The 12751-nt window shown below is 43.5% G+C and overlaps 1 protein-coding gene across 1 annotated transcript in view; it reads right to left on the minus strand.

Moving 5' to 3' along the window:
* The window catches only part of LOC121614425 (low-density lipoprotein receptor-related protein 8-like), a 73826-nt gene that overhangs the window by 45205 nt on the left and 15870 nt on the right, over positions 1 to 12751 (minus strand). Inside the window, exon 3 of the mRNA XM_041948272.1 lies at positions 4014 to 4136. Coding sequence (XP_041804206.1) covers positions 4014 to 4136 — 123 coding nt within the window. The remainder of the gene's footprint in view (positions 1 to 4013; positions 4137 to 12751) is intronic.

Raw genomic sequence — 12751 nt, forward strand, 5'->3', positions numbered from 1 at the left:
AATGAATTTAAAAGCAGAGAGGACAAACTGACATGTAGAACTGAGCTGAACTCAGCTATTTTGTCAGAAAGTGTCAAGTAGCTAAAGCCCTTTAAAGCCTTCAAAGTGACTGGGGCAACTCAAAATGTCACTGCTCTGGCCAGGGAGCAGAGAGGCTGCTGCACAGCTGGCTGCAGTGACCAAGTTCCTCGTTCATTGCACGTTAATCTAATAGAAAAACTATGAGCTCTGGCTCTTTGCATGTTTCTCCACAGAGTCATTCATTTTTCAGCGCTCAGGAGTGACTTCCTCACTGTGGCCCGAATTTGAATTCTTAATACGGCAGTGTAACGCTACTCCAGCGTGTAATTGGGAATCCACTCAGTGAACCAGAATGATTGTGGCACAGATGTCTGCAGCACGGAGTCCAAAGTGCCTCAGCCGAGTGTGTGTGCAAACGTGAGCGTGTACTGTGTGTTTGGTCACATGTGAGACAGAAAATACCGGAGAGTTGGGGGGCAAATTGAATGAAAAACAAGATGAGGGTGTTCTGCATGTGAGCGTACAGCCTGGCTTATCAGGCTTTGGCATAACTGGAGCATGATGCATTAAGGTGTACGCTGCGCTATATGTAATTAGCCCGTGTAAAACGATCATGCACTCATCGGTCTCTGCTATTTCCATAATGGCAAATTTCATATCTCTATCGCGTTAAAGAGTGGATGCAGTCTGTGTGAAATCCCGCCCCTCCCTCGGCTGTTAAGACAGCGAAACAAGTCCCACTTTAGCTAAGTTTAATTGATAAATGTGAAGCCTGGTAGCTTTTGACTTTAAAGTGAAGTGTTGCATGGGATTGGAGTGTTAAGCAAAATGCTGATTCTGATGCTGCTTCGAAATGGATTTGCTGAACCTCATGTCAGAGGTTTTTTTTTTTCTTGGGGGGGGGGGGCTTCACTCTAATCAGAAAAATCCAGCAAATCGAGAGGTTTTCCCTGACAGATGTGCAGTTCTCACTATGGCTTTGTAATCTAACCAAGTGGCTGACACAAACAGGTAATTCACCAGTGAAACAAGGTTAATGAGATAGATGATAAGAGAGCCATTCAAGAGCAGGCTGGTAGCTCTTGTCTGAGATGTTGCATGCATATTCACACATTGTCCATCCTTGAGCCTTTTTTTTCCTTCTCTTGTCTCTTCAGTGTGATGATGGCACAGTTGCATCCACTCAAACTGAAAGACGGCCGCATGAATTGGATCTCATCAGCAGTCCCTTTGTTGAGGATAGAGCCTCGATGTGAACACATCATCAGGAGGTTATACGCAGTGGGTTGGGGTTAGACTTTGAGGAGGAAGGGAGAGGAGGACATAAATCTTTCCTTTTTCCCTCCAGCAGAGTCAAAACAAATACCACTCTTCACCTGAGAAGATATTGGTTCAACAAAACCATGAGACTTTTGACAAGTTCGAAAATGTATACCCATTACTTTTTGCAGAGAAAAAACAACTTTACATTTTTTTACACAGCAGCATCATACTGTATGAATCCATATGGGATTTCCATATAAATGGCTTTCTTCTCAGCCCAGATCTCCATCTCTTTATTCTGCAGCCAAGTGATGAATCCTTCCTTCATTTATCTTTAATTGGATTTCCAATATAAACTTGTTATCCTTCAGAGGCCCCTTTATGTGTCCCTCCTCCCTCACTCAACTTTCTGGGGGTGACATTAGAGGCTTTGCACGGCTGCTACATTATTCATCGAACCGACCCACACGTTCGCAGCCAATAAAACGAAACAAAACCAGAATGAATATCCTTTGAAAGATTCACTCTGCTTTTTCTTGATTCATTTCCCGCTCTGCTTGACGTATGTTAATTCCTTCCCACAATAACTTTGATAAAGGGTTTAGAGATCCAAGCATGACAATGGTGGGTAGAACCAAAATATCTGTTTCAAACTGGTTACACGATGTCATTATTAACATCATTCACCAACCTCTACTATCCTATCTAAACACATCTGTTGAGACATTCTTGTAAAGTTCTACTGCTATAATCTAAGTTATTTGAATATTTTTATTCAGTTAAATGTATTCTGGTACTGTGGTATTGCTAAGCATTAGCATTTTCTTTGTTCTTTTTCTTGTGGCCCAACTACGGGGGCAGACAAATAAATAAATAAAATATCTTTATGTATTATTAGTTAAGAGTTTAACCCTCAAGAACTCATCATCATCACATCATCAGGACCGTGTGGATGTGGCTTGATCAGATTTGATTGACAGTGACCAGACCCACCTATTGTCACCAGATCTGTCTCAAATGTTGATAAACCGGCACTGATTGGTGCACGGTAGTATGTGACATTACCTTTTTCCCAATTGAGACCTGCCCACTTCAAACCACTCAGACGAGCACAGAGGGGAAAAAAGAAAAATGTCATAACCAAAATTGATCCAGCCTTGATAGAAGAATCATCTGTGTGTGTCAGACACCGGCCCTGGACAGCTAGCATTCAGAACACTATTATTTCAGTCAACGAAGCCTTTGGCTTATTTACTGGTGGCACAGACATCTCCGAAGCATTTTAAAAATGTGATATAATTTATTGTGAAAGATAAGCTTAGGTCTCAGATTCAAATTCTAAATATTTGTTGCTGGCACAGTCAGCCGGTTTGGCTGGAGGTACAGCCACGGCTCTTTTTTTAATTAGTCGGTTTAAGTCGTGCAACAGCGCTGCCATTGTGTACTTTTGGCTCCTTACATGTGCAGATGTTTCCACACTTGAAACCAAACAGAAGCAGTGTGGTTTCTGACACATTTGCCCGATAAAGGCCTCGAGATTGCTTGTTCACCGTAACACATTTCTGGCTCTATATTCAGTGGATACTCTTCGCTTTTCCCTGAGACGTCATTATTTATCAGTGCTTTCAGCTCTGTCTGATATCTGTAACCCCGGGAGAGAAGCAAGCAGCCACAGGACTGAAAGAAATTAGCATTTAAGAACGAAAGAAAACAATTAATAACTGGTTCAAGCCTCCCACTCTTAAGCCTTTGCCTGGCTGCAGAGACGTCAACTCACCTAACCCCCACCGGGGCCTGTGTGTGGGTGCGCTAGACTGGCACAGGCTAAAAGTGAGCCAGCCAGAGATCCTCGGCTCTAACAGCTTGGCAGAGAGGGAATCGAAACCTTTCTATGCACTCGCCATCAGACAGCATTGAGTATTGAAGTGCGTGGGTGAGTGGAGGCATGCGAGGCGGCTGAGATAACAAGGGAAATTAGCAACCTGAATACAGGTTCGCGGAGAGCAGAATTAAATCTCGTCTTAAACGAATGAGGGGAAGGCACGACAGCATATCCAGATGTAACGCGCAAAATGGCAGCATATTTAGCAGCCACGGCTTCTTTTCTCCCCGAGTGTTAAAAGTCTGATCGACGGTAACAGCGTGCCTCTTAGATGCTCCGGCTGAGATTAAAAAACAACACAGATGACAATTCAGAAAAACTTTGACATAATGCACTTACCATGGTTGAACAGTTTCACGTACAAGGAGAGATTATGACATTATTGGTGCGCTCACTTTTGCTTTTAACTCCAAGTAAAGCGGTTTAGATCTGTTCTGCTTGTGACATCTTAACATCGACTCGCAAACCCTCGCCTCAGGCTGCATGTTTCCGCTATTAGACTGCTTCATTTTGACACTTTTTTGAGGCCTGAAGAGACACGACTATGCAGTTTTTCACATGACAAAATCTAAGATTAAAGCTAGACAAAAAAAAAGGAGAGTGTTATGTAGCAGAAACTTGCTTTCCTTTTTTGCTATCCTATAATAGAGTCGTTGGGAACCACTGGTTCGGAAAATGTAGCTAAACAGTTGTCTTGTGTACAACCTGGCTGCTTGTCTGATCACCTGTCTCTTGCCCTGACTGACAGTATTCTACAAAAACAAGACCCAAGTGTGAACCCAAACAAACAAACTGGAAGTATCCTTTAAAGAAGCCCTTGCTGGGAGCAGCTGAATGCTTTACTTACTGCAGGTCTCCTCCGCCTCATCGGAGCCGTCGGGACACTCTGGTTCCCCGTCGCATCGCCATCGTCCCGGGACACACTGGCCATTTAAGCAGGCGAACTCTGCGGGGGCGCATGTCTTCCTGGCTGCTCAGAGAGGGACACAGGCGGAGAGAATAGGAAGTGTGAGGACAGTAGGACAGGGTAAGAACACGGTCAGTCTGCAGTAGGGCTGAATCTCTGTCGTGAAACTGGTCACATTATCTGAAGCCCGGCAATCATCCGTCTCATCAGAGGAGATCAGGCTCATCATCTCGCACATTATTCCTACGCAGCCCTCTCCGGTGCTCTCTCTCCTGATATCCTTCGCTAATTATCTCCACTTTCCCTATTTTCTTGACACTCATTCATTGTGCTGTCTCCCCCGCCCCCCTCCATCTGCTGGATCCAACAGTCTAATCTCTCCTTCAGGTTTGACATCTCGGAGCAGTGAAATGGATGCTGATTACTGAACGCTGTGAGCTCGGGGAGGTTAAACCTTTTACCTCCCAAACCTGTTTACCACAGAAAGCTACGAGCCAGCGAGGCCACGGGCTGATAAACATGTCAAGCGTGCTGAGAATTGAAAATCAAAAACACGTCAGGCAAAGGCATGTTTAAGCTGTAGGAAGAAAACGGAGAGTGATCAAAACTTTCATGTGACAGCCCAGAGCTCATCACGGTTTCAACCCAAATCTTACTAAACCGCTGTGTTCAAAGAGAAATATGGACTGCACACACACAGAAACACGTCCTCCACCTGCAGCAACAAGGCAGCGAGCTCGGCCGAGAAGCCGGAAGCAGACAGAGGTCAGAGCCATTCAATTTCCTCAGCCTGTTACTCCAGGAGGACCTGCAATACGGTCTAATAAATCACTGGCTAAAAGGCCCTCAGCTGAGCTCTCCGGTGTTGTTACACAGCCGCAACTGTTCCTAAGTTGGCCCCATCTTGGCTCTGATGCTTCGAATTAGATAGAGCGTTTAGAGATGAGCTTAAGCCTAGCTGCGGGGCTGTATGGAAAGAGAGCAGGCAGTGATTTTTTTCTTTGCTGCGCTCACACTAACCCAACCCTGCGCTCACTTCTCCAACTCCTGCTCTTTTTTGACCTAGGTATCAGAGGGCAAAAAAGTGTGAGCTCAAACGCAGCATCAGTTTGAGTTATACTTTAAACATAGTCAAAATGGGTTGCACCATACAATGTAGATTCCAGCGTGAAGACAGAGATCTAAATTTAAACTGTGCATGTGTTAGTCATCCCTCATCAACTGCTGTCATGGTGGATTGGTTAAAAACCTGGCAGGGACTAATGATAGAAGAGCAGGTTTTCTTCATGTCTGGAGCACATTTCCTGTGGCAGACGTCCTCCCTTCATGTTTGATGACATGCTGTTTTGTACAGTAAGTGTGTTTCATCAGAACTGCTAATTGATGGTGAAATGCATCTGGAAACACCTTTCCAACGTCAGACTAGTGTCCGACAATTTCTGTGACTTTTCAGAACAACGATTCAACATTCCCACCCTCTTCATTGCAGTGCCAGGGCTTCAAACGTCTCTTTCAGCTCCTTTTTCACTCGACTATTGCTGATACTTTTCAGGTGAACAATCGATTGCAAAACTATGACTGTCTACCAGGACTGACTGACTTAAAATGTCCAGGCTGCTAACAGGCTTCTAAAACAATGATGTATTTATGTCTCTAAGAATCAAATCTTGTATCAATTGCACTGTCCTTTACTGTCTCATTTTGAGTGATTCAGAGAGATTTCAGTGAGAAAATTAAAGCCTGTAAAAGTAGTCAGGACAAAAGCGGGATTTGGGACAGACTCCCTTTTCTGTGCCATCCCTCTGTCTCCTTTTCTCTGGCTGTCTTTCACTTGAGACTGAAAGACACTGAAATCTAATTATCACATTTACAGTATGGGTCACTTCAGCGTTGTCTTTCATGTGATTGTACGTCTTGTTACTGCAGTCCAGCAGCTACAGTGTGGGACAGCCTGCCAACGAGAACCACTCAGACTAGAAATTGCTTGTCTCTAATTCTAAATCTTGTTTAATTGCACCGTTCTCAATTATCTCCTGTGTCAGAGTGGCAAAGTCAAAGCGATAACGGCTCATCTTGGCTTGTTGACGCTATCAAAAGAAAATTATAAAATGTCTGATAGTGTGGCTCCACCAGGGCATGTGTTTTCAGTGGTAAATGTGTTTTCAGCCTGTAACCACAATCAGCGACCCTTGTTTCATTCCACTTCAAAAATGTCAATTAATTCTTTCTCACCTTTTCTGCAAGACGTAATGAACTGACCCCACTAAACATCCCCTCTCCTCCCTTTGTTCCTGCACGTCTCTCCCTTCTCTAAACCCCGAGCCTCTAAGTTTGCCACCATGGAAAAATAAACACATGTTTGATTGTTATTTTTCTTAGATCACATAAAGCGCATATGTTTTCCGGCGTGCAGCTTAAGTGCCACTTGTGTCCTCATTAGAGAGCGGGAATGGGGGCCTTTGTTAAAGGTGAAGACGGATGATTATGGGGCAAACGAGGATTGTGACATCCTTTTAACCAACACCTCCCTCAAGTGTATAAACTCATTAGTGGTGTTCCCACATGACAAAAAAAAAAAAAAAACAAATTCTGGTATTTCCTGCAACACACACACACACAAGAAATCACATACCCCGTGAATATTTTCAAAACCTATTCATCACCCGTGTCGGAAGGTGTGGCGGTGGAAGACAACGACAGACACACACCGAGAGACCCCGAGGCATAGTACTAGGTTTAAAGGAAACAGAATAATTAGATTCATAACATCTGACAAATCCTGGAAGATTCAGAAAATTCTTATTCAATTAATTAATCTGGCTCCCATGAGAAGAACAAAAAGAGAGCTGAGGGCGGAATGGAGAACCTCAGGCGAAGCAGTATGTGCTGGTGCTTTAGATTTTACTTAACGGCACTGCAAAAATCTTGAAAATCTCACGTTGATCCGGTAAGTGGCCTACGCTGGGCAGATGTGCCCATGTTGTGCACTTTCGCTCTAGGAGTCTGAGCTTCTTACCCAATCCAACTGAGCGACTCATTTCAGTGAAGGTCTACAGGGGCCATGGTTCACTTGGCAATAATTACCTAGGCCAGCTCGTGCCATCTGCCTGGAATGACTTTCCGTTTTAATTAGAAGGTTTTAAAATGTTAGGCTCGTTGGGGGGGGCGGCGGGTGTTAGGGTGGGCTGAAGGGGAAAGTGACCGGAGAATGAGAAGAAGGCGAGCCTTTAGATAGAAAGAGGAGAAATAACAGAAGTGAGTAATAGCCGCAGAGATGGAGACTGACATACGCAGTAATAATGCTTTATGGAATCCTAATGGAAAGTGTGATACTGAATAAAAACAGGCAATATGACTGTAGATGGAAGGGATAGCACTTACTGAACATTAATCCCTATGACATGTACTGCACGCATGTAAACCCACTCACTCTCATGCCCACTCACACACACACACACACACACACACACACACACTGTGTCTCTCTGTTCGACTATAAATGGCAGAATTTAACACAGAGTCACGGCTCCAGTGCATCCGAAAAAATCTAAGAAACAGAAACAGTAACAATCCAGTGTTGTGTGGGTCACCTATCGAGAGCATTACAAATGGGACGTGACACAGACAGAATGAGGGCCCTGCACAGGGGAGCTCACCCAGCCATGTTATGTTTCCTGGAGGAGGCGCAGTGGGAAGGAGCTCCACGCTCCGACAACCCCACCTGGAGCCTTCTCCTCTGGGGCCGATGCTATCAACATTTCAACACTTCTAATGCTTTTCATCTTTCTTAAACGCAGTTCATGTGGATGTGCATGGTAGACTTATATACAGTACGGCGTTGCTGCTGCATCAGGGTGATGTTGAGCCTTATATGATAATCCGTTATGTGGACGTCAGTTTTGTTCACCACGATGTCACAGATATATTTTCCTCAGCATATAAACCCGAGTGTAAAGCTGTGAAGAAAACTGCCTTGAGGAGCTGCTGACCAGGTTTTAACATCTTTAATCAGGCTAGCAGCGTGGCTCAGGGACGTCGGTTGGTTGGTCGGTCACTTTTTTCTTTTGATGATATCGTCACAGAGGAACATGTGACTCTGTCCACCTTACCACCAGTCTGTGAATGTGTGTGTGTGAATGGGTGAATGCTGGCTTGTGTTAAAAAGTGCTTTGAGTGCTAAGACTAGAAAAGCACTATATATATATATATATATATATATACACACATACAGGCCATTTACCATTTCTCTCCCTGTGTATTTTTTTATGTACACAGCCTTGTACAGCTGTACCTTCAACCTTTTAGCCAGAACCAGATGTATTTGTTGACCTTCTTTACTGGTGAGTTGACCAGAAGAGTTTCATGTCCATTCAAGCCAACTGTGAGTCATGTAACGTTGCCTACGAGCAAAATGAATGGGAATTTCACTTTTGAAAAAGCTCCTCTCACTTCACCGCTGTATACCTGAAAAACAGATTAGCCTCTCCTGCGCTTTGTGATAATTAGCAAATATAAGCATGCCAACATGCTAAACTGAGATTGTGAACATGGCATTATATTAGACTATATGGCAACATTATACCTGCTAAACATCAGCATGTTAGCACTGTCACTGTGAGAATGCATTCTGAATGCATGCACTGAAGTAAAACAGCTGCACTTAAGTACTTTCTCACAAAGCTAATTAGAAAATTATTTCACTTTCTAGATTTTTTTCTGTCAAAACAGTCAAAGGTATGCAGGTGAATATGTATGTGACTATAAGGCTGCTGGATGTCAATCCTAACGCATCTTGTCAAGAACTGAGCTCACTCAATCAATCTGCTCAGGAGCAGAGCAGCAGACAGTCTTCAGTCACCTGACATTCACACACACTCCCTAACTCCTTGAAGAAACTTTTTTTTTTAACCATGAGGGATATTAATGACAGCTCTTTCCATTTGGAGGCCATGAGAAGCTTAATAGGTAATGCAGTGATAAGCACATTCTTCTGGGCATCAGAAGACAAATGGCCTCATTAGCTCAGAGGGAAGTAGGAGAGTGTTGTCGGAGCAGGAAACATAATGTATCCTGTTGGCTTAGACCGGCATGCAAATGACAAAACCCTCCAAAATTAATGGGATATCATGGTAGCATACAAAAAACAGCATGGCATCAACAAGACTTGGGAGCTGCGGTTCTTGAAATTGCTTTTGCCAATGATTATGGGATTTAATTAGGCTCATTTCAGTTTCGCAGTTTACTAGAAGCGCTAAATGCACAGGCAAACATTTTCTGATATGATACCTTCAGCAGAAGCTCCACATAGCTGACTTAAAAAGTGTCCTGAGAGTGAATAAATAATTCCTCCTGTTGATTCCAGCCCGTCATCTGTCAATAGAGGAACCCGCTACGCATCGTCTCCTGTCAGTCAGGTCTGGGTAGAGAACCAACAGGAAGACAAAAAGCCAAATGGGGCTGCGCGCTAACTCAGTGCCGGTTGATAGAGTATTGATCCAGCAACACAGAGCCACAGAGTAGCAGCATCTACAGATTAAATCCTTCTCTCGTTATCTCTCTCACTCTCTCTCAAACTGAACCTTTTTGCCCTTTTGGCCAAATTGAGCAAATCAATTGCTAAAGATAAAGTTAAAGGTATGACATCAGATTGCTTAGCCTCCTGTGGGAAATCCAATTTGGGCTACAAACTTAATCACATGTAATTTTCCTTATTGTTTTTCCTTATCCATATCAAGGCTGATGTGTGATTTAGGGCTATATAATATATATAAAACTGACATAACATGAGCCTTATTGGCTGAAAGGTGTGCATTATTGCCTGAAATTTGGTCTGATGGTGCGTTCTTTCCACATCTCTAAATATGCAGAGTAGTATAAGTAATTGTACTCAAATGACTGATGCTTCAAGTAGCAGCTATGAATCCTAAATACAATAAGGAATGAATTGTTTTGAATGGAAATGCACTGAAAAGTGGCCCTGATAAATGACCTCATATACTTACTCCAACACAGGTCAAATGATTTAAATCAGCAACACTGGAAAATGCCAACAATGGTATGCCAATATATGTATGTATCACACACAGCCTGCTATCAGGTCTGCATCTCAACGCATTCAGGATGCCAGAGGTAAGGGAAGCTACTTGGTGCCTTTCACTGTCCGGCATTTCTTCTGACCTTGTGTACTGATTAAAGACACATACTGTGCTAATTATAGCTCTCAGTCTGCTAAAAGACATATTTTCTCTCCCCCTGTCAGGTCACATTGGCACAAACAACCTTTTGACCAAGGAGGAGACCAGGCAGGCTCAGCTAGCAGAGCTCCTTAGTTCCTTCGAGGCAGCATGAGCGTGATTTATAGTGAAGATGGTTTGGTTCAGTTTGATTCAGCCCCAACGGATTTAGCCTGAAGTACGACGGAGCAATATCAGAGTACAGGTGGTTGTACAGTAGTGTCTGTGAGAAAGCGACAGGACGCCACTGAGCCAGATCCACTTTCGGAACAAGTCTTATCAAACTGTTTTTAAGCTTTGATACAATTTCTTTTTAGTCATGCTCATGTGGCGGTCCACTTCCTTTCGCTCGGCATGCTCATATGGAGCATGCACGGGGGTGGACACGAGCACACACAGAGATACACACACATACACGCACACACACACACACACACACACACACAAGATACATGTACCACAGAGCAGTGAAATCAAATGGAGAATTATTGCTGATGTACAAGAAAAGCACACACATACACATACATAAACACACAAACACGCACATATCCCTGCCCTTCACCACATGATGCCTGCTCCATGTGTCTGACCTTCTGCTACACTCCTTTTTTCCTGTGTTTGCTGATTTAGAGAAGCAAAATGCGGTTGATGTACAGCCATATGTCAAAATTTTCATCCTACAGCCTGGCATCTCCGCTGCACCACACTGTTCCTTTATACAAACGACAGAGCAGGCCAAAGCTGCAGGGGACTCTGGTCAAGGGTGAAAAGGAAATCTGAATGTAAAATTTCAGAATTCTGGAGAAGTAGTAAACATTTCCACATGCTGGTTTCCAGTTCCCAGCTGTGCTGAACCTACTATCAAATCATGGCAGACAGAAACTGCTACCAGTGTAAACCCAACAAGTTTATAGTGACAGTCACACATAAATGACAAAAACAACACAAAGCTGTGTTTTATTAAAAAGCAGCAGGTTATATAGTGAAGTCATAATCCTTAAGCATTTAAAACCTACAGCACCCCATTTTTGATATTGTTTACAGTGTTTTGTCACCGATAGCCACTCTCTGTATCATACATGCAGGAATTACCGCCTCGTGTAGTTTTCACTGTTTGTACTGATGTGAGAAAGCTACAGGAGCCAAATCCACATTCAGAACAAGTCTTTTATCAAACTGTTTTGATAAACACACGCCTCACATTAAAAACATTTAACTGTAAACGGTAAAACACAGGCTGGCCATACAATTAATCCATTTTATTTAAAGTTGCATTTTCTGTAACCACCATGAGTGACGACAAATCTGACTAGAATCTGAAGGCTGATAACTTTGCAGTGCTTGGACATGACTGAAGTTGGAGCCGTTATAACAGTGGCTTCAGAGGTGACCATTTGTTCGCTGCATTAAACACACATAGGAGCAAACGATGAAACCCTGTTGAGCTCAGTGGTGTGTTGGTCGATGAAGAAGCGTCTTGCGGGTCGCTGTGACTCACGATAGGCTGCTGAATGAGAGGATTGGTGTCAGATAATAAACTGACCTACATTAGCTAACAATACTCTAACAGCTGAATTTCACTATAGTGGCTTGCTTATCATTTAGTACTATACAGCCACCACAGAGAAATACCGTGTGACATAAATTTAGCAGCTGTAACCTGTAAATTTCCATTTTTTGCTATCATGAACTGTCATTGTGTAGAATGGTATCCATATTAACAAGGAGCCATCAGGGTCATCAGCAAAGAACAAGGCTGTGGACACAGACATTGTGCTCATATGGCCTAATGTATTTATACCACATCTATGAATATATAAGATCAGAATGTACGAACAAGGATGAGAACAGACAGAGCAAGGTGATTCAGCTTACATATGGTATTTCTAGAGCAGCATCAGTGATGCAACCTTGCTGTAATGTCATCCAATCCTATGTAATTACCATTTCTGCTGGAAAGCCTAACCTAGATTCAGCCAGGAATTTTACGTCTCATTATGGAGTAAAACAATTGTTGTACAAGTGGCTACACGGTTATATTTGGCGGTACAGGTTCTGCTCTCTGGGGCGTTCGCAGTATGAATTCCAGCAGCCTGCTAATGATTCAGCGGGGAGCACAATCAAACCCCAGGGGTCTCCGAACAGAGCCAAGCAGACACATATCAATGGGATAAGGAAGACATGGCTCGGAGAGAAACGCCTCCAGAAACAGACGTCAGGAACCACACAGGAGGAGGGTGTGATGGTGGAGGGAGTCAACAGCACAACCCAGTCTGCAGCAGAGCATCGGGTGAAAAATGTACAAAATTACAGAGAGTTTGAATGAAAAACCGGTGCTTGGAGTGAAATAAAGCATTTTGGCAGAGGAATCTAATTACAGTGGGCTGCAGCAGAAGCAGGCAAGGTTTTAACAGCGGGTGTTTGCAGGAGCCAGCCCCCTGTTTC

This window comes from Chelmon rostratus, chromosome 12 (genome assembly GCF_017976325.1).
Source record: "Chelmon rostratus isolate fCheRos1 chromosome 12, fCheRos1.pri, whole genome shotgun sequence".
Classification (NCBI taxonomy): Eukaryota; Metazoa; Chordata; class Actinopteri; order Chaetodontiformes; family Chaetodontidae; genus Chelmon; species Chelmon rostratus.